Raw genomic sequence first — 26,541 nt, forward strand, 5'->3', positions numbered from 1 at the left:
AAATGCTGCAGAACACGTTTTATTTAGCAAATGCAAGCTTTTAAAATTTCAGGAAGGTTTAAAAAAAAAAACCAACAAACAAGTTAAACTGGAATTCCTCATATTCGGCAGTTTAAAAAATGCTTTCAGTTACAGCTGAGACCTTCAACTTTGCCTATAAATGAAACACTTTAAATAACAATCAGTTACACAACCTACTTACAATCAGCAGCTTATCTCACAAGACCCCTAATAACAAATTTTCTTTGTGGCAGCGGTGTATCCAGCTGACTTCTCCAGTGTTGACCAGCTTTGTTTATTCTGACTGTCAATCGCTCTTTTAAGTGCTTCATCTGGCACAAGATCTGATCCTTTTACATCAGCATGGCTACAGCCAATTTTAGGGCATCTGTTAAAAAGAAAAGAGAGACTCCATTAAATCGGAAGAATTGCATTTGTCAGATATAGGCTTTTACATAACATCTGCTAGTTTATTGTATTTATCTGGGATTCACTCTCTCTGTCAGTTCCTCGTTACCTTTTTTTTTGCTCTTCACCAGCTCTCTGTGGGGAAAAATAAATCCATTTATCTAAACTGGTGGGAATCAACAGCTGAAGGAAGGAGCACAGCGAGAGACGGAGCCTCTCACCTGTAGATCACTCTTGCTTCACATACACAAGCTGCCTGCATCAGTAATGATGGTAACTGCCCGTAACTACCTTTTACCTTATTAATCTGCAGTGGAGAAGTATAATCTTCACTGATAGATAAATAGGGAAATTGCTTTCTAGGGAAACAGATAAAAGAGAATGAGACTTGCAAAGGCTGACTGGTGAATCAATGGACTATCTAGTTGGTGTTAAAATTTGCCTGAGAAAGCACAGAAAGGAGAGATGGGGTCAAATTAACAGCCTCTAAATGATAATCAAATACAAAATGTCTTACAACTACTAGAAACAGCCAGATTGAGGCAGCAGGGTGAAAGATACTCAGGGACCAAAGGTCATCTTCCTTTGGCAGTGGCCCAAACGTGCACAGATGGTACCTGTAGTCAGAAATAAGACTTTTCCTGATTTTTTCTTCTATTTGGAGTAACTTTTGTCAGAGGTGCTGAACTTATTTACACTCAGTACTCATAGCTTTTACTCCAGATTTGTCCACAGCTTACTGTGTTTATCACGGATAAGTCACTTAATTGCTCTGTGCCTCAGTTTTCCCATTTATCACCTTACTAGAGCAATAAGCTTGCCAGATTAATGAATAACAAGTGCTCTGAAAGTTTCCCACATTTCCTGTAAGCATAAAGTATTAGTATGTCCTTCCAGGCAGTGGAAAATAGTGAGCAAACCAAGACACGTAAGAGTTGCCTAAAGGAGTCTACGGTGAGTCTATCGGCACAAAGCCGGTGGCTGTGCGTGCGTCAGCTGAAGAGCTGACATTCAGCTACTGCCCTGCCAAGTGCACCAAAGGGATCCCGTGGATTCGAACTGGCAAGCGCGTGTGAGGAAACAGACACTTCTGTAACTCCCGAGCGAGCAACAGCTTTGATTTCAGAGTCAGGGTAGAGAGGATCCCCCTAATCACGGCTCTGCTCTACCAAGGCACCTGCTGCCGCTTGACTATTGCTGGCAGGAGCGCAGTCAAGGAGCAGCCCCACGGGAACGGGGCGCTCAAATGGGGAACTTGTTGCATCAGCTGGCCTGTCTTCCCACCACAGCAGACTATGGCTTTTTCAAAACTGACTGCATTTTCACGAGAAAGGTTAAAATTACAGCAGGTCAGTGAGACTGGGCAGAGAAAACCAAGTAGTCTGTCTTAATTTAGTTACAGTGAAGCCTTGAGGGGGGTGTGTTTTTCTAGCATACTGGAATAACTGCTGTGAAATGGTAAGGCTGCAAGCTAAAAGCTCAAAATGAAGAACTGCCAGTATTCAGACCACACAAATAACTTCAGTTTGGGTATAAGGTAGCTTTTAAAGCTAAGTGTTGTACAGCTTATTTTTTTTTTTTTTACTCTAAATCTTTAATTTCTTAAAAGGTAAAATAAAATTCAATCATGTTGACCCTGTTAGTTTTTCAGCAGTGCTGAAACTTCTGATCCACCACAAAAATCTCTACTACCATGACATCTTCCTGATGGATTTAGAAAGAAATCCTGATTGATTGAGAAATATTTAAATATACACATCTTAAATTCAGTTCCATATTGCAGAAGGTATTTTTGTCATGGTTTTGGGCTGTTGAGCGCATGCTTCCTAGCCTGTCCCTATCCTCCAGACCACTCACTATCTTCTCTCAAACTTGTGAGCTATTTCCCAACTTCCGTTCATTTTTCCAGCCAAGTTTCCATCCATCTGCTGGTCTTCTTGTTATTCCCAGGATATTGCACCCACTCCACTTCATCTCCCTAGACCTCATAACACAGGCAAGGTACTTCCATCTTGTTCTTCAAGCTGTCGTGACACTAAGGTAGTGGCTGGACATCCCAACTCATGCTTGATTTCATAGCAGTGCCTTCCTGAAGCCGGGAAGGAGCACGGAATAAGAAGTCCCACTGCACCTCCGTACTCCCCCCCGGAGATGGGGGAGTATGTAGAGTCTAACAGAAACGCAAGAGCAACAGATGGAGGAAGTGAGCTGCCTGTGGCATTATCTTTGGGGAAATCAGGCTGCTAGTCTCCGATAGACCCTCCTGAGCGTGTGCAAACTGCACATATATTAAAAAGTCTACAACTGGTAAGTTTCCATGAGGTCATCAACCCCAAAGCAAGAGGCTGTAGTCCACGTTTCACAAATGTGAAATTAATGATGAAATGGTATGACGAATGATGAAATGTTTGACCCCTTTTCCTTTTCTTGTTTTTATAAATCAAAACGATCCTAAATTTGAAACTCACTGGGGAGAATTTCAGATTTAAAAATTCGACTGCTACATCTTTTCATTCAAAAAAATATGTCCTGTGTGGAAACTGGCAGGCTGCTTTCATGATATAAAGTAAGAATTATTTAATTGCATCATAGTAGGAACTGCACAATGTCTGATCATTCTTAAAGTTCTATCTATCTGATCAGTCTTAAACTCTGTACTACCAAAAAAGTTGTGTTTTAATACTTTAACACTCATTTAAGTGTCTTAATATTTCTCAGTTGTATTGGAATGTAACTGCAAAAAAGGGTGCACAGAGGAGATGTTTTTTTTTTTTCATTAACTTCAGGGCTTGCTAGATAAGCAGTAGAAACAAAATGAGCAACTAAATTTTAGGAAGCTGAAGTTTCTCATTGTTGTTCATGGCTATACGAAATGTCTTTGCTTCTGTTGTGCAGGTACCACGAGTAGCTGTAACTTCCCCACACACTTCCTGAGTATTTCCTTGCACATTGTTTCATTAAAAAGAAAAGCTCCTTCACGTGTACAGTACTAATGAGGAGACTGTGACTTGGGCAGACGCTGAAGTATTACTTCCTGCAGCCTTGCCAACCCAAATACATTTCCTAGAACAAGTGGAGTAAAATTCCACTTACACAGCAAAGCAAATAGTTTTTCCACACATTCTTGTTAGCTTACCGGACTTTTTTCTTTTGCTGCTTTCGAGTCTGGATAATTTTTAGAATGGCGTCTTCTTCATAAGTATGTCCACAGACTTTGTTTCGAACTGGCCTCTTCATTTCCATCTGTAATCAATAAGGTTTGATTTAAAGTAATTGATAATACCCATGAAAGTGCTTCTTATGAGATTTTATGTAAACCAGCAGGAAGTGTGTTTGCTATTCATACACAGCATTCCACTGAAACTACGGGGTCAGGTCTTGCATGGTAAGCTGCATTCCTACTTACGCAGGATTAAGCAATGGTGCTCTTCTCTGATAATGCTTGTAAATTATACTGCCTGATTTTTAACAAGTATTGCAGATTTATAATAAACAATCCAATGAAGAATATGATATAACTATTTCCCAATCGATTATAGTAGCAGTGATAGCATACCTGTGTAATGGGACAAATAAAGTTCATCTGACTCTGAGTCACGGCTATATCTTCATCGATTTGTTCAATGGCCTCATTATCATTATCTGATTTATGACAAACTATAATGGGAAACAAGACAATTTTCATTTAATATTTAATATAGGTAGCCAATACTTAAAATAAGCAAATAAAACCCAGCATTTGCCAAACATTATCTCACCGTGATATCTAAGATGCCACAACATATTTCTGTTCCACTCCCTGAACAAGATACTGCAAAAAATACTATAGTCTCTGTTAGAAAATGCAGATTTTTAAATGGCAACCACATTGGGGGGAAGGGGGTGGCTATTTATAGCCAATGCTAGAAAGAAGGGCTGGGAAGGAGAGCAAGCTGGCCTGAATATATGCAAAGCCTTTGGTATTCTCTGTTCAAATTCACCAAAACCCAGTAATATGCCGAGGAGTCCCCAAAATCTAAGAAAGGATGAGGTGGAGCTTTTGAATATTGACAGTCCTGCCCTCAAGACCAGTTTGTGTTTGAATGTCATAAATGGGCTTGCTATACAGCCTCTATACACAGTATATACTTTAAAAGGAATTTATACTATTTATCATAATGCATCGTTTGTAAAGCGATGCCGCTGTATTTTAACAAGTCCATAATTAGTGAAAAACAAAAGCCAAGAAAGTGTTATTTGAGATGGACACGTAAGTAACCTTAAGGAGGAAGAGCAGAATGAAATACTGAAATCTCCAAGAAAACACCTGATGGCCCAATGCCAGGGAATGAGGGGCAGACAAACAAGAAGAAATCCACCTTGAGCTAGAGAAGATGCAGGTCCCCTCCTTTACCAGAAGAAGAAGGCAAGGTGTAAGCAACTCTGCGTACCCAGGGGCACACCAGCCCAGGGTTCGTTCCATGCAGAAACTAATTAGCCAGAGTCAAAAGCTGAGACACAGGAGCAGCAAGGAGGGTATCTATTGCTAAGTACAACCTTAATAAAAGTATACGTGTTGGTTTATCTTTTCCTAACTTTGCTCTGTTATTGTGAATCTAGGTTTTTAGTTGAATGCATTTGTTTATCTTTAAATCTTATCTGGTAATAATAGCAAACTTAACACCTGCCATAACTTTCCATTCCTTTGGGGTAGTTCTGCAATGTTTTTGCAGCAGTGCCCTGGGGTGTAGTCCTCAAGGTGTCCCAAGCCGAACAGAACATTTTCCTCTCTAGCTGCACAAGCTAGTTTGCACTGTAACAACACAAGGTTCAGAGAGGATGAAATCCTTCAGTGGCCTGTGTTGGCTTTGACTGCCAAGGGGACAGTGAGAAACACAAGTGAACACGGAGGGTTTGGAGTTACTTCATGATTTGTCTTCTACAAAGTCTCAGCCTTGGTTCCCTTTGCTGCTATTGCACACTATCAGCAGATCTTTGCATCTTTGCATCCCTGGTATTCAGTCTTCCACATCTGTTAAGGACCAGTGTTTCCTAACTTATGGTCAGTGCTGCATGCCTGTATAATACCATCACCTTCCGGCTGATAAGAGCAGACATCGCTCTGGGAGCAATCACGATCTCTCACACCCAGTCTAGACTGAGCAGGTTGCCATGTAAGCCAGCACATCTCTGGTTGAGGTACTCTTGGCATTGGTATTGGAGCCATCGCTCCACCACAGCACCTCTTGGTATGCCGGTTTTCTTTGCATGTTTTTCCTTCCTCCTTAACAGAGCTTGCCCTTCTCTCCCTTCCAATATCCCAAGAGTTTTCCAAGCATCCGGGAATGTTTCTGACCCAGGTACTCCCGCAAATACCTAGGCAATACACAGGCAAGCATCAAGGGTATTTCTGTTTCTCTTACTAATGCCTCATTCAATCAATAATAATACCTTTATCAGATACAGACCCCTAAGAAAAGTAAACGCTTGCGAATCAGAAGGAAAAGGTGGGCACAATTTAACTGTAAATACCAAAACTGCAATAGTATAAAGACTTGCATCAGTTACCAGTTTTCAGAAAAGAAAACCTGTCACATATTATTCTTAGATCGCTCATATATAAGGCTTATTCTATCATAAACATATAGTATTTTGAAGAAAATACAACTTTTGGGGGCAAAAAGTGGGTTTTTTAATGAAGCTTTTGAAACACAAAGCAATGGGTGAAATCCCATTGGGACAGGAAGGCTAAACAATATTGCAAATATTGGTAGGTGCCAGCTTTGGCATGGGCTGCTTTATTTAAATACCATGCTGATTTTTTTCCTATGAGTAATGCCAACAAAGAACAAGAGATTCAGAATTTCCTTAAATCCATGTATCTGCAAATTTTGACATATTGCAGCTCTAATCTTTCCTCTTGAAAACACCTGGAAACTCACATTTTTCTCTGTTGTACTTTGTTTCAACTCATGAACTTGGCATGGACTTCCAGTGTACCAGCGCATCACCGTCGGTCAGTGAAATCAGAACACCGCAGTACTAGGAAGATCTAAGACAGGTGATTGTGTACAAAGGATGCTTTTTTTTGGTATCAATATGTAGATGGCAAGGAAGGTGGGTAAAGTTTTAAAATGTGGGCCTTGTGCCTGTGATTTTACTTTCAGAGCTCAGCACTCCAAGTTAGACATGTAAATGGCCTCTTCTGGAAGAGCATTCACTTTGCGCAGCACCTTCACGCTTTGCTACGAAGTCACCACTTCACTCATCACTTCTGTGTGTGCTTACTGAGGTACCGACACAAGAATTTAGGAGACTATGTTGAAGCATCCAAATTTGAAAATATGAGCTGAAGCTTGGATACTGGTCTTTGAGTCTCCCCTGAAGGTCTCAGGTCTCTAAATTATGCGAATTAAATCACAAGCTGAGTTTGCCTCTTTCTCATACTGCCTTTGGAGGTGATTTAGATGCCTCGTGTTTAATGGTTGAAATTCCATGAGTTCAGATCCACCCCTTGTCGGTGAGGTATATTAGTCTTCCTGGATTCAAATCATCCTCTTGCTGCAAGCTTATCTTAAACACTTCAGGTTGCACTTCATTTGCAATGATTTCGTATACAGTCTACCAGAGCAGGGCCCTGGTTTCAAGAGGTTATCACAGCACAAATGAATAATTATTTAAAATATTTCCTTTTCATAAGCAGCTAATATTTTTTAATAATAAATATGCAAGACTGGGATGATGCAAGTGATACCTCAAACATGTCAATAGCAAATTAGCATAAATCAGATAAACCACCCACAGATTTGTTGTTATTGCTTGATGTTCTAGATTACAGGAGGAGAGAGGAAAATAACTTTTTTCAATTACAGTAAATTTTGCAGAGATTACACAAGACACGCATATCCTGAACTGGTCAGTAAGATGCTCTAAACTGCAGATCTATACCTGTAAACTCATATTGGAAGATATTTTTATTAAGGTCAAAGGGATTGTTTACCAAATTAAATGTATAAAAGTTTGGAGGATCTAACTTACAAGTCTGACTATTCCATCAAAAGAAGAAATAAAAACACTGGGTCATACATATTTTAGCTAAGTCAGGTTACATTTTTCTAAAATTGAGTTTTCCTTGCAAATTAAAACCAGATGCAGAAAACACTAAGTTATTGTTCCTGAAATTCAGATGGTGCCTTAAGTAACAGAAGTATATAAATCTATTTTGGTAGTCTGAGAGATTACATTTTAAGAGCCTTAAGAGTTTCTAGTTTTCCATTCCAGCCAATTGAAACCTGTTATGAGTATTAGTAACACATTTTCTATCTGGCTATCTCGGCAATGATGTTTACAGCTAATTAATGCCCACTCTTGTAATAAAACTGCATTCTCATAAAGGTATCTATTTTTGGTAACACATCATAATAAATTTTGCAACTGCCAACTGTTTTTTACTTATTCAATTTTAATTAAAAGCTGGTAGCAGTTTATATCTCTATCACTTTCATCTCTTGATAAAAATGTGACTAATATGCCTTAGCTCAGTTTTTACCTACTCTGCTGAGAGACATTGAGAACTTTTAAGCCAACTTTTAGAAATGAGAAAAACATACTGCGGAGACATTAACTGCTATATTGTGAATTATATTAAGCGTGGATAATATGCATATTAAAAAAGCATTAGAGGAAAGATCTTCTCCATTGTCATTGTCACTTCCATGACAGACAGACGGCTGTCTGCTCGCTGCTTCCAGTGCCAACTACGTCCTCTACCCAATTCCTGTTCCTCTAAGGCGGAGAAGTTTGCCTTAACCTGGCCTTGAGTGAATACACGTTGCAATGTAAACTTAAGGGATTTCTTTCCTTTTGTGCTGCGCTGTTCTGCCTTCTCACCTGCCATCCATCAAACACTAATCCCGGAAATCAAAGGGTAATGTTAAGCATGCGGGACTGAGTCTTTGTAAGCTTGAGCCACTAGACAGACAAGGTCTTGGCTCCCAAGAGGGTCTATTGTACTGCTGACTCTATAGAAATAACAGCAACTCATCCAGGCTGGGAAAAATCCTGTCTCGGAGAACTCCAAGAAAAACATGCATGTTATGAGGGCAAGTCGAATGCCAAGTGTTCCTGCCAGCAGGACACAGAAAATAAGGAAAGGTGGGGGAGGTGAAGGACATCGTCACATCCAAGAGTTGCAGCCCAAGAGTGAAAAGGCGTCAGGACTGGAGCTGGGGCACTGGTAGCACGGGGTGAGGAAGGTCTAAGGAGAAGTCTAAAGGAGGGAATGAGCCCAAACACGGCTTGCTTTCCACAAAACACACTGCTGAGACCACCACGGGCAACACTTAAAGAGTGGGTCAGCATGCCCATCAGTGCTCTGAATTTGGGTTAGACTTTAGATGTCTCCAGCTGAAGCTGACCAGAACAACTGTCCCGTGTCCTCTCCCTGGGATAGATCAGCAGTAAATGCTGTAGGAGAGAAAGAAGAGGGGAAGCACAGAGTAATACCTTCCTGGCAAACTTTCCCAGTCCCAAGCAATTTGTGGCCAAGGACTTCCTGACTCAGAGGTAATATCTTTGTACTTAATAAGCCCTGGAGTTTTCCTCCGATGAATTTGTCTAAACTTGGAGAGGGGAATTTGGGCCTGGACTTTTCGGCTTGATTAGAGACAGTTATCTTTGCTAGAAAGGTTAGCAACAGTTTAATTTTCCTTGAAACTTACCGCAGAGGCTGCAGGTTACAGTTTAATTTGATTTTTAAGAGGGAAAATAAGATGTGCAAGCTACAGCTGCAGTCAAACAGTTCAAAGACTTTCTGCTTTTGCCAGAGGCATACGATAGTTTAATTTGCCAGCCAAGCCAAACTAGGCTTTGCATTAAAGTACATTACAATTTGATTACTTGCTGGTGTTGCAATACACAAGTTGATCTAAGGAAGGTGGCCTCTAACATGTTGCTCCAGATTGCAATTGCAAATTTACTTGCTCCTGCCTAGGCCAAGCAATTTGCTGGTAATTTACTGGCAGGTCCCTCGTTATGTGCCCTGTTTTACACACATTTGTGTAAGAAGTACACAGACATGCATGTGGTCGATCCAAAATAAAATGACAATCCTGTAAATATAAGCCATTCTGATTTTCCTGGAGTGCGAAGGATAAATTAGATGAACAAATTAGCAAATTGTTAGTTCCTTTACATAGTAAGAGTGGGGAATGAAAGGACGGTATCCTGCACTAAGCAACTATCCTCTAAAAATTCCTTTTTAATGCCATCAAATTCACAGCACCTAGATATTTTACCGTATTTTGTCCCACTAAGCTATAGGCCTTTTAAAATACACTATTCCAAATGGAAATACTGTTCCCATTTTATCCTTTCACTACAGGGTAGAACTGATGATGCCAGTTTTCCAGAATGACCTTAAAATGAAGAGAGACTAGGATTTGATGGAAATGTTATGGGACACTCGTTACAGAAATGTAAGTGAAGGAGACGGAAAGACACTTGAAGCTAGATACAATTTGCTGTTTAGTATATTAATAAATAAAATGTGACTACAAATCCCACCTAGAAAAAAAAAAAAACAAAACAAGCTCCAGAGATGCCCTGCAAAACCTTCAACTCAAACACTATTCGAAGTGAGAAGCAGGACATCATCTTCACCTTTAGATTTTCAGAAATCCAGACTGTTGTGTAGTGGGAGCTGTGTCCCTAGAAATGTGAACAGAAAGGATATCTGTGGTTATAAACCACGCAACTCGAACAGGTTGGTAGGCAAACACACAGAGGGAGTTTTCTTGCTCCCTCTGTTATTGCAAACCAACATGAGAAATCCACACTTCAAAGTCCGTGGACGACATTTCAAACAGCAGTTTCCTCATCACTGCAGTCTGGACTCAATCTGAAGAAGCTCCTGGGGGAGATGAAGATTACCTAAAAAGATGCCATGAAGGCTCATCAGTGAGCTCAGAGGAGCCACTATTTCTGGAAAATCTAAGAAGGATGTATTCTTTCATCTTAACTATCATCGACCACAATGGCGTGTAAACTTAAGAAGCAAGTTAAGTGCTAAAGGCTTGCTGAAAATAAACCTAACTGATAAACAGACTACTTAAATGACCGGGAAACTCTAGGTCTATATGAAAGTGTGCCAGGCATGTGACAATAGAGCAAAAGTGTTAGGGATGCCACAGTATGAGCAAAGCAAGAGAAAAACTGGAATATCTTACAGGGAAAAAACGTATCAGACACAAGCTGCTAAATTGCAAATATATGTAAAGAACATTTTTATTACTTGGGTTTTCTCCTGCTCTCCAGAAGAAAAAAGGCTGAACAATCACTGCTTCATACAGTATACTGTATAAAGGCAATTTCCATGCTTGGAGAGGATCATTTCATATATCAGAGATTAGAAGAATATCACACACATTTAAAAAATGAAGACATTTACTCCAGAGACATGAAAGAAAAAGTTGCAAAAGATGCAACCAGAAGAAAAAAAAAAAAATGGTCCTACCATTTCATTAGAAGATGAACCACTTTCCATTACTAACATTGTGGTCAGAATCTGGAATGTCACTGATGCAACGCTAACCATCAAATGACATGAACACGCAGGGCTTGCCTACACAGGGAAGCTGTTGCAAAATAAGCAAGGGTGTGAATGTAGAATGCATTAGCTACTTGGCATTAACTCACTGTGTGGACGCTCTTATTCTGCACTAGGAGTGCCTTTTGGCTGTTTAGCCTAATCCACTTCCACAGTGGACTCGAGAAAGGCACTGTTAACGCTGGACAGGAGCAGGGAGAAGAAAGCTGCCGGTATGACAGCAGTTTGGAGCCATGCCCACTTACGCATGAGTCCTTAGCAGTCCTTGGATGTCTGTTCTGTAAATGTAATTCAAATTCTCTCACAATCATCCATGCCAAGTATTCTCTACATATTAGCTCACAAGCAGAAACCATGTCTATGACATCTTTGAACAAAAAGTAACGTCATGTGTCTTGTAACCTATATGGTTGGAGGTCGCTTTGCGATTCAGTATGTCATTTGTGCATTCTGGTAGTCATTCACTTCTGAAAAGCTGAGCTGGTGACAGATTTTCAGGTGGAACAAGCTTCTGCTAGAAAACGCCCCTGGACAGAACTGTTCCAGGGTAAGAGACGGGCAGAAATTAAAAAGAGCAGGATAAGGCAAGCAGACCAGGCAGGTGAGCTTCCTAGCAGTCCATCCAACAGGCTGCTATGGAAGCAGTGAGCAGAAAAGCCCCTAGCTAGCCCAAATGATCAACAGCAACATCCCTAAAAGATTATCAGTCTGATTATCATTTCATTCTGTCTTTTCAAGTTCTCCTCACAAGACGTTTTGCCAGAGACCTCACTGTATTTCCTTCCTAAACAGCTCTGTTGAAACCCGTCTTTAAAAAGTCACCAAAAGAATGACCCCAGCCCCAGCGGCAGAAGTTCGGTGAATACAGACCCATGTAAGTTTGCCGTGTGTTGGGGCATAGGCATACTGTGAGAGGGCATAAAGCTATAATCCCTGAATATTAACCTGTTGATTTTGTGATTGGCGAGGATGGCACTGACCCAGCAGCTGCCTGAAGCTGCAGAGAGAGCACAGGAAAGAGCAATCTCTCACTTTTGGGAATCGGCAGGTTTCTAGCACGGGAAACCATCTCCACTGCCCCCTTCACCCAAAGGAAGCTGGAGAGACAGATCTGCCTCTCTTTGCCAGGAAAAGACAGATGTGCTATATCGCTCTTGAATAAAGACATGAGTACAAATAAGAAAAAGTGAAACAGAAATGGTGGGGACAAAATATTTTTTCCATCCCCTAAAGTCCAATGTTGAAACACTTGAAAGAAACTTTTAGGCGAGATATTTTATTTCAGAAAGAGTATTACTGAATAGAGCAACATTTGCAATTCTGTTATTAGCAATTCATTTCAATCCTTCAGAGTGCTTTCTAAAACTCTTAACCACTACAAAAATGAATTTATTTCATTTAGAAATATATAGCATCAAGTGTTTACAATTCTATGTGCAGTGAAGCACTATACATATCCACATAACTTACTGGAGTTATATTATCAAGATGGATGAAGAGACAAGTTGTGTTCATTTCCCAAGCTTTTTCTGTAGAAATGAATTTCATCTGTATTTTACATATAAACTCTAGCACTGCAGTTATTCTGAATTCTCCAGCTTTGCACTGCCTGAAACGCCTTTGCTGAAATGAAATGGCCTCTGGGCTGGGCAAGAAGACTCAGCTGTCTGCATGTCATGGTCATTACTCCAGCACCATCTCGGAGCTTGTCCCTGCTGCAGCCACCACCCCGGGCGCTGGCTGGGTACCCGCTCAGGGCTGCATCTCCCGCTCTGCTCCTGCCTTTGGGCACCAGCCCACGGCCCCAACAACCTCCTCAGAAGAGGAATTTTCCTAAAGCAACGAGTCATTTATGGAAGTAATAACACCCACTTCCTTCTTCTCTTGAACACAAAGCACTATAAAAAAGGTCAGTTTTACTACCAGGACAGTTTCACTGGTGGGAAACCGAGGCACAGGGCAGGAACAGGTCCACAGCCACTAGCACATTTGGTGTGCAGGACCGTTGTCTTTCCCATTAGACCACACTGCCGCCCCCTCCGAGTAACTAAGGCTGTGAAAAGTCTCCAAATATGTCCTTAGTGAATGCATCAGTTCTATGCTAAAAGCAAAAAACACACTACAGAAGCCAGTATCTACTAGTAATTGCATAATATCTGGTTATTTGTTTTGAGAAAACTAACATTTTCACTGAAGAAATCATGATCATTTTATGGTAAGTCATATTTATAAAATAATGCTTCTTTGGTAAACTACATGAGAAAAGGAAAAAAACAACCCAACATTTAACATCATATTGAAACAAGTTAAGAAATAAAACTCAGAGGGTTTTTTCTGAGAGAGGAACTTACAGATCTGCCATTGCTCAATCATAAAACTGCAAGGTTTTCATTTAGGTTAAGGCAGAGTGACTTATTGCATGTGTGTGTACGAAGACATTCTGCATAAACTATGCTGTGCACACTGAGCAGATCTCCACTATAATAATCCTCAGCAAGCTGTTCCCTAAAAGAAATAAAAGATGTTGCTAATCCCAATTTATACAGCATCCTCCAAAACAATGTCACGGGGGGCTTGCGCAGCTAAACATAACGCTATCATCAGTTAGGAACAGCTGAACAGTTATTTCTCTCAACCTGTCCTGTGATGTAAATTAGGCTTCTTGAATGGCAGTCAGTAGAAAAAATCTAAAGCTAAAGCCCTGAGCTATAAATACTCATGGATTATAACTGCAGCAGCCTAGTAGCTGCTGATGGTAATTAGTAGTTAACTTTAAATCTTATCGATATTTATTTTAAATCTCTTTCTGCAGATTCCCATTTGTAATTGGCAGAGTGCACCTTCATTAATGCTACGTGCATCAGAAAATCATTACCATTCTATAGGTGTCATTTATACAGCAATACATGCATTTCAGACTTCACCTTGACATTTTTGCATGGGGCAGATAACAGGCAATCTGGAAACAACTGCACTTTATGGCAAGTGTGCTGGGAAGATTGTGAGGGGCTTAAACCAAGGTCAAGCACGAGGTCTTTTACATGGGTCTTTTAAACTCTCAGGGTCTCTCCACATCAGGTTTCACAGGGTAGTGAAGTGGGACAGAGAAAGGACTTGAACACCCTCAGCACGGATGCACACAGCAGCAGAAACAAGAACGGCTTAGCAGGACAAGGAGAGCAAGGGAAGCTAATGTTGGAATCCACGGGACAGCAGTTGTAGCGTCACTTGTGCTTCATAATAAGGATAACGAGCACGTAGCTAAATCGCACGGCATTCTGCGCAGTCTTCATCTTTCTAGCAAAGCAGTTAACATTACGCTAGCTATTTCAATCTTACAGTTATTACCAGGATGGAGAACATTATAGTTGTCCTCTTAAGAACTATTAACTTCCTTTGCAGTCTTTGGCTGGCCCATCAGCTCGTGCAGGAGCACATACAATCCCTACATGTATGCTCAGAAAAGATGGAGATTTTATATCTCGAAATAAACTGCTTAATATAAGTGAAACAATCAAACTGCACTATTTAAGGAAGGAAAACAAAACTGAATACAACAGAGCTACACTAAGGAATCACCATTTCAAAACAATGACGATAAGGCACAGCCTGTTTTGTCAATGCTCCTTTCACATCAGAAATCAAGCACAGCCCTGCAACCCAGAATTTAGGTTAGGTCAGTGTTACTGAGACTCACTGGTTTGTAGAGGTTAATTAAGAGTCCTCCTTTTCTACACATTTGGCTACAACTAGTAGAAATATGTGGGAATTCGGCTCAGTGACTGGAAGCAATGGAAAACCTTTAAGGACAGAATCAATATATAACAGGGGATCATAAGAAAGATGGAGAGAGACTTTTTACCAGGGCCTGCAGTGACAGGACAAGGGGAAATGGTTTTAAACTGAAAGAGAGTAGATTTAGATTGGGTGCGAGTAAGACATTCTTTACTACGAGGGTGGTGAGACACTGGCACAGAGAAGCTGTGGCTGCGCCCTCCCTGGAAGTGTTCAAGGCCAGGCTGGATGGGGCTTTGGGCAACCTGGTCTAGTGGAGGGTGTCCCTGCCAGGGGGGTTGGAACTAGATGATGTTTAAGGTCCCTTCCAACCCAAACCATTCTATAATATTTCCCTGATTCCAAGCTTTTATTTGCACATACCAGCACCGGCAATTACAGCGCTTTGGGATCAAAAACTACCTTGATATGGCGTGCATGCCAATATCAGAACATCTAACACAATTTAGGAAATTATTTGTTAGATCAGGAAGCTGAAAAGCACTTTTAGTAAAGACCACCAAGGGACTATACCCTTAAAAAAATGCAATAATAGAAAATGTTAGTCACAGACAAATGACGCAGTTAAGCTCTCCCCATGGCAAAACACACTCAGCCTTAACTGAAAAACTGCTGTGACCATGCACGTCTCAGCGGTGCCCTGCTTGCTTTTTCATTGCATAGCTGATCACGGTACAGCATCCCATTTCATATAAAGGAAAACATATAAAGTATCAAAAGGGCTCTTCAGAGGGCACATACTTGAATAATAAATAATTCTAGCCAGGGAGTACAGAGGAATCTGGAAAACAGCAGCGAGTCCCATGCCAATTTTGTAAACATAGGAAATGATCACTTCAAAACTTTCAGCTGCTTGAGGTACTGTCCACCCATACATGACAAACCTACCAGGGAAGAGTCACCGTGTTAGTGACACCCACAGGTATGTGGAAAGGGCAGTCATTTAGCAGTAGAGTTCCTTGGGAAGTGACAGTCTTTGCAATCCCGCATTCCTGGGTTACTACATTTGGCCTCTGGCTTGTACAGCACAGAGCTTGAAACCAGGAGCTCGATTATCACTGACAATGCTGATCTGGAATTTCAGGAATGGGTTGTAGTGGGTCCCGGGAAGCAAACAGCATTTATGAAGTGAAGAAGCACTCTATACCTTTGCCAACAGAGAATGTTATGTTGCTCTGAGATGTTGCAAGAGCATGCAAGCAGTGTGGGAAAAGCGCAGAGCTGGTGCAGTAAGACCTACAGCCGGCACCACGTTATTTACCACGGGGGGCAGGAAGGTGCACGGAATTCCACACCACTCAGCGCCTGAAAATAATTCTTCAGCAAATTATTAAACGATTCGACTGTAAGCAGCTAAAGGATAACAAGGTAGTAAGAGGCACTCAATACGTTTCTTGCCAGATCGAATCATGCCAAACTGATCTAACCTGCTTCTCTGATAGATTAACTGTCCCCACTGGACAAGAGAAGCCAGCTAACATACATATGCTGATTTCAAACACAGCTTTTGATGTTCTCCAGATGACGTTCTCCCAAGCAAACTAAAGAAATTAGTATAGATCTTCACCTAGATCCGAGAAACAACACAACAATTAAACTTTCTTCTGATTACAGGTTTTTTTTTTTCTAAAAGAGACCACTGGTGTAACAATTGTTACAGTAATGCCTAAAAACCATAATCGAGATCAAACAAGATTGTACAAGACACTATATGCATTCATGAAAAGACAATTTCTTGCATTGCAGAGCTACAGTCTAAACAATCAGGACAGACAAGGAAAATATCTTACCAGCACTGTCAGAGATGGGAAACTGAGGCAGAACAAGATTAAGAGCCCGATTTTCAAATGAGCTCAGCAGATTTGTTGCTGAGCTCGCTTGAAATTCTGGCCATAATCAACATCATGGAAATCACTAGATATTGAGCTCCTTTGAAAATCAAACTTCAATATGAAAATTTGGCCCAGAGGTCTTTTGAAAATCTACATCAAGAGGCTTACCCAAGGTCACCCAGGAAGTCGGTGGCAGGGCTGGGAACTGAACTCACATCTTCTGACTCCCACTCTGGTGCATAACTAATGTCGCTCTGTGTTGTGTTTTAATTAGCTATGGGGAGATCTCAAACCAGAGAATGCTTTTGAAATGAGAGGAAAAAAAAACCCTCGCAAGTGCATTCAGTTTCCTTTCAGAAGTCTCAGCACAATGGGCTACCAGCAACTCACAAGCATTCGGAATTTCCAACTTCTTTAACCAGCTTCTGTTTTCCTTTAAGAAGATAAATTGTGTGTTGTTTATTTCTCATACATAAAGGGATTCATTGGAGAACTGTTCATTTTTTCTCTAATAATATTTTTTTCTACTTGCACTATGCCTCTGACCCATACAAATAGTTTTCCAGTGACAAATGAGGATAGAAAAAGGAAGCCTGCAAAGGATCCTACGGATTAGTAGACAACCTCTGGGGCAAGGAGTGGAGACTTATGCTATTGCTTATTATTACTACATTTTTCCCTAGGTAGAGAGAGTTGTTTGAAGTGGTTTCCTTGCTAATGCAGTGGCAGAGCAAACTATTTACTTTGCATGTATATGTGGTTGCTTCAGTACCTCTCTTGCTGCTCCTGTGGAACACCTAAGATGCAGTTTTCAGCAGTCCACAGGTTCTTTCTGGAACATCCACATTCTCCATATTTTCCCTGGCTTTAGTGACATCCATAGGTCTCTAAGCATCTTCCCTGACAAGTCTTTATTGGAGAACTACTGCAGCCATCTCAAGAACAACAATATAGAAAATGATAACAAAGGTGGAAAAACAAGCCAAAGCTAGAGAAGGTATCTGTAGCAGCTTCTTTTAGCCCAATGCACTTTGCTAAAACCTAGATGTGGCATTATTTTGTCAAAGACAGAATAATAGGTTAGTATTTTTAGTTATATTTTTTGCCATCAAAAGCTTTAGCCTACTTTCCTGTGAAAAACTATGCAGGTTGATACGTCGGAAGAGTTCTTCAAAAGAAGGAGCAAGTCATTTCCTCAGCTCTCTGACCTTGATACGCTGTCTGTGATCACAGGGGACTTCTGAATTCACTTTGTTGTATACTGGGAATCTCACTGATAAGATCCAGTGAAAATTCTGCCCAGTTTTCCTCAGACAGAAAGCTACTTGGTAGATAGAAAGAGAAATTCTGGTTCGTGCTGACAGCTGGAGATTTCATAAAAGAGGAGCTGCTGGCTTCATTATTCCCAGATTTCTGTCAAAAGCAGAAAAATGGCTTTCTTTCCTCTTTCCAGTTTTCAGTCTTCTTGTACCTCTTTAGTGCTACTTTCAAATCTGTTGCCTACTTTGGGGTATATTTCTCTTGGGCTCAGAATAGTATCTTACTTCTCTGTCAAATGGACCTTCCACTTGACTTCCTCGCTATTTTTTACTGCTGCAACTTTATGTGTCCAGCTGCAAAGCTGTGCAAGTCTAAAAACAGCTTTATCTAGAAAAGTCAAGCAACACTTCACTAAAGACAAAACATAATACGTATGTGAAGCAAACAGATGGTGGAGTGAGAGAAATGGTGTACAAGCAGCATGTTTGTTTCTACAGATTAGCTGGGCATACGGTTCCTACTTAGAGAGCATTTTTAGTTTCTTTTAATTAGTAAAAAGGTATTACTACCTTTAGTTTAGCACTGGTTCAGGGATTTGTAGCGTTTCTACAATGGAAGTCATTAAAGGGAGGGTTGAGGGAACACAAATCTATTTGACAGGACTGCCTTCTTTCTGGAGAGTGTTTCTCATGTGAGGGACGGCACAATAAAAAGCAAAGGGACCCTCAGGGGAAGATAAGCGAAGCTGACAATCGAGGTCGGCAGCGCTGCCCAAGCCGAGGGGAAGCGGGTGACTCCCTCAAGTCGCACAGCGCACAGCTGGGTGCGGCAGCAGTCTGAAGGTCCTCACGGGTAAAGCCTTCCCAGAACCTCCTCCTGCAGGAGTCCTATCTGCCAGGTTCTTTTTTTCCATCTTATCTGTCTCTTGTTTCACTCCACACCCTCCTTTTCTTGTATGGCTTTCTCATTGTCTTGTCTCACTTATCTTGGATCGCAAGCATTCTGGGGCAGGGAACGCATCTTTATATAGTAAAGAGGCAGCGCTTTTATAGCACTATATGCATAATTAATAATAATTTGTTCAGTACGTGAAGTGAAACTTCTCAAATAAGCATTAGAAATCAGGTGTCTAGAAGAGGGGATCTCTTCAGTTAATGAAAAACATTACTGAAAATCTTGGGGTTAACCTTAAAGTGTATGCTTAAAACAAACCACGACCACTGTCAAACACGCAGGTTGTGCATGTTCTGGAATGCTGATTGAGCAGGCTTGTGTGGGATCATCCGACACCTTTGCAAGCTGATGATTCCGAATAATTAAGCTCTCCGTCATTACAGGTCTCCAAAGCACATTCATCAGGTCTCCACAAGAGTAAAGTTCACTCCAGAGACCAGAATACATCTTGGATTAATTGGGTGTTTTGGTCAGCTGGATTTGGTAAACTGAGGCTGCATTTGAGATATCAGTATTGACCATATATAATATTATATGCTGCCATATAAGATATGCATTCTGCTGTCTGCATACTGACCCAGCAATAGATCTTACAATGTACATTATTTTACTCTATCGCTTTTCATTTTTGACAAATTTCTAAGGACCTTATGAAATACTTTCTCCTCTTCCAATAAAATCACAAATGGAGTGGTTTTTGTTGTTTGGGGTTTTTTTGTCTAACTAGGAAATGTGACTCTATATTATGATCCTGATCATGAAATGAGCTCCACAAGGGCAGTACCAGCAGTCTTGTCAATGGTGTTGAACAGTCATCTTGTTGTCCCTAAGCTCACTGAAGCAAGGAAATCTCTCTTTACATATGCTGCTGTCATGACTAACATCTTAGGAAGAATTTTGTCTAGTCTGTTGATCACACAAAATTTAGAATTTAAGTAACACTTAGTCAAAGCATATCCATGCATGAAAAATCAAATACAATTACAAATATCAAATAATACAAAAATACTTTTGAAGATGCAGGGGACATTTTACTTGGAAGAACATAATTAGAATCCTGCTCACACTGATCTAAAAGCCTGAAAAAGGAACAGAAATCAGGCAGCGCTAACATACTAAAACTGGTATAAACCAGTAGCATTAGCACCACCCCACTCCACTCTTGCTTTAATCCTGCAAACTTGTCTGGCATAGGTAGCCACAGGCATCTTTTCTAATATGCAACATCATAAAGATCTAGTTATTGGATGCTTGAACATTTAAAGTGGGTTGAGCATTATAATATTGTAAAAACAAGTTTCTAACTGAAATCTTAGTTAGCAGTACAACATCACTCATTTCTTTCCAAAATGAATTAACTATCTTGAGAAAATGCACAGCTTTAATGCTTTATGTAAATTTTTTTAGATAGAGCACTTAACCAACCAAGAACAACTTATACTCAAATATGATTTGAAATGATGAAAACTTCCTTATCAGAGACCAACATCAGATTTAATCCATTGAGCAATACTTGAGATTAGTACACAAATGGATGGAAATGCAGAGAGTTATTAACATTTCAGAAATTAGGAAACCTTATAGTCAAAACATTATTTTACAAATTGATTTAAATACAGAAGAGGAATATGTTCAGGCAGGTCTTCTGTTTCAGACATTTTATTTCCCTTTGAAACTTAACAAAAAAGAAGAAGCAAAAGAAGACGACAGACATGTCAATGGCTGAATGGGTGGGTGGGTCTTCCTGTGAAATGAATCATACTTTTCATTCAGTTTTATGAAAGTCTCGCTTCAAGCATGACTATAATTACTATTTGTTGCATGGCACACCAGTCTGCCATGCAGTACAGTTTAGAAGGATTTGCTAGTGTTCTGAGGGTGCGAATCTCTTTTGGGGACACAAATTGCAACGTGAGTCCCTTCTTTAGCATGCACATATGGGCTGGGAGAGCTGATAAAGACATTTTAGTATAGGATGGTCAGGCAGGTTATAACAGTCCAAATTGCTAACTGAAGACGTATAGTAATCATCACTATAGACTGAGACAACTATTGAAATCCTGTGGCCAAAGTTAGCTCTGCCTCAGAAGTTGTTACTACAAGGACACACAAACCAACCCTTGGCCTGTCTTTGTCAGTCCTGATGTCTGATATAACTTTCCATTAATGCCTTCCTTGGGTACCTGCAATGTAAAATTAAAAGTGATTCTTTCATGAGCCACTCCACCAAAGGTCCCCAGCCACTGTGTTGGCAGAGAGAGCACCGAGTTAGGTGCTGAAGAGACTTATACAGTGCTTCAGGAAAGTCAGCTAATTGGCAAAGGGATCTACAACTATCACTGGTCTTGAAACTGCTAAAGATCGCACATAGCACATGCTGATGATGCCATTTCAGATGTCTCATACTTGGGAATTCCGTGCTTTATTCTGCAAAAGTCTCCTACCACCAGAGATTTCGAGTTCCAAGGCTTCTCTGGACTTCAAAGCTCTTCCTTTCAAAACAACAGGAGACAAGATTGTTTCTTTCAAAATATCTCAGGAAGAGAAAGCAATAGCATCACTCTTTCCCTTTCTTTCAAAAACTAAGAAAATAGAAAAAAAAGTTCAGTTATTCTTGGGTAGCTTGCAGCCCTACTAGAGGAAAATGTAGGGGCCCACTCTGACGTCTTCTGCTGAAGCTGGACCACTATGCAGCTGGAGCAATGGGTTGAAAATGAGAGTCAAAAATCCAGAGCATGATTTTGCAGCTCCAAGAGCAGAGCATTCAACAGGGAGGGAGAAGGTTTTGAGCTCCTCCCTTAGCTCCCTGGGTTATTTCTAGTATCTACTCACATGCCTAATGTAAAATGCAGACCTCAGTATCTTGAGAGCAGTACCAGTGCCAACACTAGCTGCATGCCCCCAACTCTAAAAAGCAAAAACATTACTCTTTGTTTGGTCTCCTCCTGCCACCCCTGCTCTTTCTGAAAAGAAGAGGAAGACAGGCATCTACAACCAAATAAACAACTGCGGTGTCTCAGTTGAGGCTTTTGGTTCGCTCACTGGATTCATGGAAGTGTTTCTCACAGGAACAGTAAATGGCAGAACATACTAGCTGCAGAAGGCACCTGTGCCTAAAGGAGGGACACTGTTCCATCTCCACATAGCAGTCCAGATCACTTAGGTGTTCTAAGTATTCTGCTGTTTAAGCTTGTCATGTGTTGTAAATCCTATCCTTAAAGGTCTGTTTTCATTCGTTGTACAGAATGTGTAGGCACCTAACTTGGCATTAGGCATTCTACTACATGACTTGGTCTTCTGATGTTTTTAAGAAACATGTATCTAAATCTACAAATGTCTCCCCAATGACTTTTTCATCTGATTCTTTCAGGATCTAAATCCTTAATGGACTTCATGGAGTCTATGGCATGTCTCTCTTTTAGCACAGATTTGTCATTACTATGGCAATATCTCATTTAAAGTGAAGAATTTGTGTGCTTATTACAATGAAAAAAAGAATGAGGGGGAAAAATAGTAACGAAAAAGCTTATAATCCAAACCTGCACTTGCTTAGAAACTAATTGTGGAAAATACCCAATAGCTGAGCTACAGTGAACATTGTTTTACTGTGTTGACCGATTCATTCAATTATCTTTTCTTCCTTTCTGCAGCTACAAATACTGGAACATACTTTTTTAAAAGATTTTTTTCCTTTTTCAGGTTATCTGTGTTTTATATATTCAAAATACATAAGACATTTAATGTAAAGATTTAATCACTGTCTCTTTTTAGGCTGCTTCATGAGTAAGCAAACAATGACAGATCCTTTAGAGGTAGCCTGAAAAAAACCCCAAACCTTTCACAGACTATATTTACAAAACTCTACTAATTTAACATTTCTGTGTCATACAGACAATTCATATCTTTTGTTTCGTCACTATGTTTTTATCAGTGAGTGACCTCAACTACTCACATAGCTTCAACTACTACCTGCAGTTCATACATGTTTCTTTCCTCTCCTAACCTCCTTCTTTTCATTTGGTCCTGTATATCCACCCATCTCCCATCTCATTTCACATACCTCAACATTGAGATCAACACAGAAAGGGCCAAAATACAGTTTTTAGGCCAGAATCTACTGTTCAGGCAGATTTGTACAACAGCCGACAAAATAAGAAAGTAAAAAATATTTAAGCTCTTTAGAGTCCAACACCAAACACAAATTAGAGAAACTACAGTGTCTGCTTGACCTTGAAGAGGGCCGCCAACAATATCAATGGGCTACTCCGGAGCATGGTGATGACAAGAACACAGGGATGCCTTTCCAGTGACGGCCCCTTACTTCCACAGAAGTCACAGAAGTACCTGTTAATGCTCCTTAGAACTGCGAGTATAGTGAGTGAGTATTGGTTTTACACCACTGGAGAGAGAGAACCCCTTACATTTCCTCTTGAACCCCTCTACTTCTTCTATTACCTGCTTCTAGTCACGTCTACATTAGTGTTGTCTTTGATAACCTATTTTTCACGGGCACATTAGCCTCAGCTGAGCTAAAAATTCTCTAATCAGTATTTTCACTACCCAGTTTCACAAACTGCTTCTGCCCCTGTTGTGATCACAGCGTACACATACTCACTTCGACAAAGCCCACATCTGTGTCTTTCAACCTTTTTTCTCAACTGATGACAAAACTAATGGGAAAAGGGAAGTAAAGATGAGAGATACTGTTCAACGAGCAAATATGGCATATGAACTCATTAGAGTCATAAGATAAAGAAAATGGTATAAATAGAAAACCTGTGAGAAAAAGAAAGCATCTGTAAAAATACAAAACCTACAGAAGAAAGACCAACACCTTGCAATTTGTCTAACATATTATTTGCAAACTGATTTTTAGGCACCTGAACAAAAATGTCCTGATTCTCGAGGTGCTCGTTATGCATAATTCCTTTCACTTGAGCCTCAGTGTTTCTAAGAAATCAGGACACCTACTCACATGTCTAAACACTGGGTCAGTTCATGCCAGTAAATGCCATAACAGTGAATCGGCACCTCTTCTCAGAAACAGTATTGCTAGTTACCTCATGCATTGAATGAAACCTTATGTTAAAACTGGCCTTCAGATTAGAACATTAGTTACCTACAAGCTCAAAAGTATCTATCCATACATTCTTTTCCTGTCTTCATACAAAATGTTCCAACAAAAGTCATTTTTTATCCACATACGAATGCAATTATTTACACAGGAGGAACACAAAGTCTGCTACCAAAAAACCCTTCTTTACTTTCCAGAAGTCCACATTTTCTCAAGTACAAAACAAATCCCTTTGTGCTTATTTTTTTGGGCAAGAAATAAACACAAAGACTATAAAATAGCAGTATTCTCCAAAGACATAATGAAGTCATACATGTCATTAAAGTTTAGTCAATCTGCTCGAAATCCTCTAAGGCAAATGCATTCAAGGTTAACGCAGTCAGCTCTGCTCTTCTACTGATTATATGACTTGATCTCCTCTGAGAAATGTAGATTTGACCTTCAAATTCTGCAAGTAACTAGGAATTTCAAATTAAGCATACGTAGCTAGTTTTTGACACCAAGAAATCTTTTCCACCTTTTCAGTAAAGTAGCTGGGTAGAATGAAACAGAGCCCAAATCCTGCTTTTGTGTTTTTCCAACAGCAATTTTCAGTTATTTAAGTAGCTTTTAAAGCACCCTACCTCAGTGTTTATCCATCTTTCTCCCATAAGTCTGGAGCTGCTGACCTAATAAATCTGGCTTTTTAATATTTCTGGGCTAGAAATATACTATCCTGTAGCACACATTTTACTCCTGACACTGTCCCTAATTTGTCTTGACCTTAACAATCAGACTGCAACAACTGTGCAAATAAAAAAAAATCAGATTGACTTACACTGTTCAATTTTCAAAATGAACGCCAAAAAAAAAAAAAAAAGAGGATGAAATATGAGAGTTGTAAAGCTAATGGAAATGTGTAAACTGTAACAATGTATACAACTATTACAGAGTCCTGATTTCACCAAATCATTGTAAACACGCTTCATGCTTTCAAGAAAGGCTTTTGTTTGAATAGTGGGCTTTGAGATTCAGGGAATTCTGGGTTCAGCTCCTAATCCTACTATAGAATGCTTTTGTGTTATTCAATAAATATCACCTTCTCTGTGACATTTTTTCCCCTAAGTAAAACTGGGACCGTAAAAATTTCCTTCCTCACAGAAGTGTTCTCCTGTTTGGAGAGAAGTTTTGGGCATGGATGTGCCAAGTGTTTAGATCAAAAGCAGAAAGACTAGCTGTCCTTGGTTACAGAGAGAGGTATAGAATAAGTTCTAACAACCAGATCTTTACTAGCTTACCAATTCTAGTGTTACTGAGAATAAAACAAAATCTTTAAAAGTAAACAGTTACAGTTACCAAAGTATTTTTGCAGTGCAAGAGCGCATTAACAGAAACTACTGATCTCAGAGGGCTCAAGATCATTCCTAAAGTTCAAGGGAAAACGGCAAAGACAGTGAAGTATTCCTGCCATATTTCTAAAAGCACAGTTAAAAATGTTTGAACTTCTTCCTAGCTTTTAAATATTTTTGTTCACAACACAAATTAGCATTGTTTGCTCTTAATGATTTTCTCTCGGAGGATCTGGTCTCTGCATCCTGCCAATTGTTTCTGGCGAAGCTCAGCAAGGCCACAGAGCAATCTTTCTTTGCCGTTTGTGGACGCCTGCCAGAAGAGGCCAAACAGGAGTTAAGACTTGATTTCAACAAGTCTCGGTTTCTGTACAGCCCTCTAAAACTCGCTGCCCCTCTAAACTCTCTGCTCTTCTAAAACTATTCAAGTAACAGATGACTTTGTAAGGATTCCTGGACCTCCCTTAGACCAGAATAATTTTCAAGAATGATGCTTCATCTGAATTAATTAAACTTCATACTATCACTGTAAATTGGAATCACAGAATCACAGAATGGTTTGGGTCGAAGGAACCTCAAGGATCATCTAGTTCTAACCCCCCTGCCATGGGCAGGGACACCCTCCACTAGACCAAGTTGCCCAAAGCCCCATCCAACATGGCCTTGAACACTTCCAGGGATCCAGGGGCATCCACAGCTTCTCTGGGAAACCTGTGCCAGTGCCTCACCACCCTCACAGTAAAGTGTTTCTTCCTAATATCTAATCTAAATCTACCCTCTTTCAGTTTAAAGCCATTATCCCTTGTCCTATCACTTCATGCCCTTGTAAACAGTCCCTCACCAGCTTTCCTGTAGGCCCCTTCAGGTACTGGAAGGCTGCTCTGAGGTCTCCCCGGAGCCTTCTCTTCTCCAGGCTGAACAATCCCAACTCTCTCAGCCTGTCCTCATAGGAGAGGTGCTCCAGCCCTCTGATCAGCTTTGTGGCCCAACTCTGGACTCGCTCCAACAGCTCCATGTCTTTCTACCCAAATTAGCTACCTTTCTTCCCAAATTATGTTTTCAAAATTTCATACCTTTAATCCTTTGCATCACTTCCCAGCAGAAGGCAGGCTCTCTCATAATGTGAACTTCCTAACAGAAATTATGGACAGAATGATAGCAATTTTCAGCAGATATAATGCTGTTAAATTGTAAGGGTTCAGACAGAAATTTTTTAAGCCAACTGCCTGACTCTGGCTGATACCTATGTTTGGATCCCAAATTCAGCAAATGTGATACAAGTCTGTTCTGAGATGAAATTAAGCC

General features: G+C 40.3%; 1 protein-coding gene across 3 annotated transcripts in view; it reads right to left on the reverse strand.

The window, feature by feature from the left end:
• NSMCE2 (NSE2 (MMS21) homolog, SMC5-SMC6 complex SUMO ligase) overlaps positions 1–26,541 on the reverse strand; it is a 140,328-nt gene continuing 113,787 nt past the window's right edge. For all 3 annotated transcript variants that reach the window (XM_054814050.1, XM_054814052.1, XM_054814051.1), the window contains 3 exons: positions 3,965–4,065; positions 3,545–3,651; positions 1–388 (listed from right to left, as the gene is read on the reverse strand). In XM_054814050.1, coding sequence (XP_054670025.1) covers positions 229–388; positions 3,545–3,651; positions 3,965–4,065 — 368 coding nt within the window. In that variant the 3' untranslated portion in view covers positions 1–228. The remainder of the gene's footprint in view (positions 389–3,544; positions 3,652–3,964; positions 4,066–26,541) is intronic.

This window comes from Grus americana, chromosome 2 (genome assembly GCF_028858705.1).
Source record: "Grus americana isolate bGruAme1 chromosome 2, bGruAme1.mat, whole genome shotgun sequence".
Taxonomy (NCBI): domain Eukaryota; kingdom Metazoa; phylum Chordata; class Aves; order Gruiformes; family Gruidae; genus Grus; species Grus americana.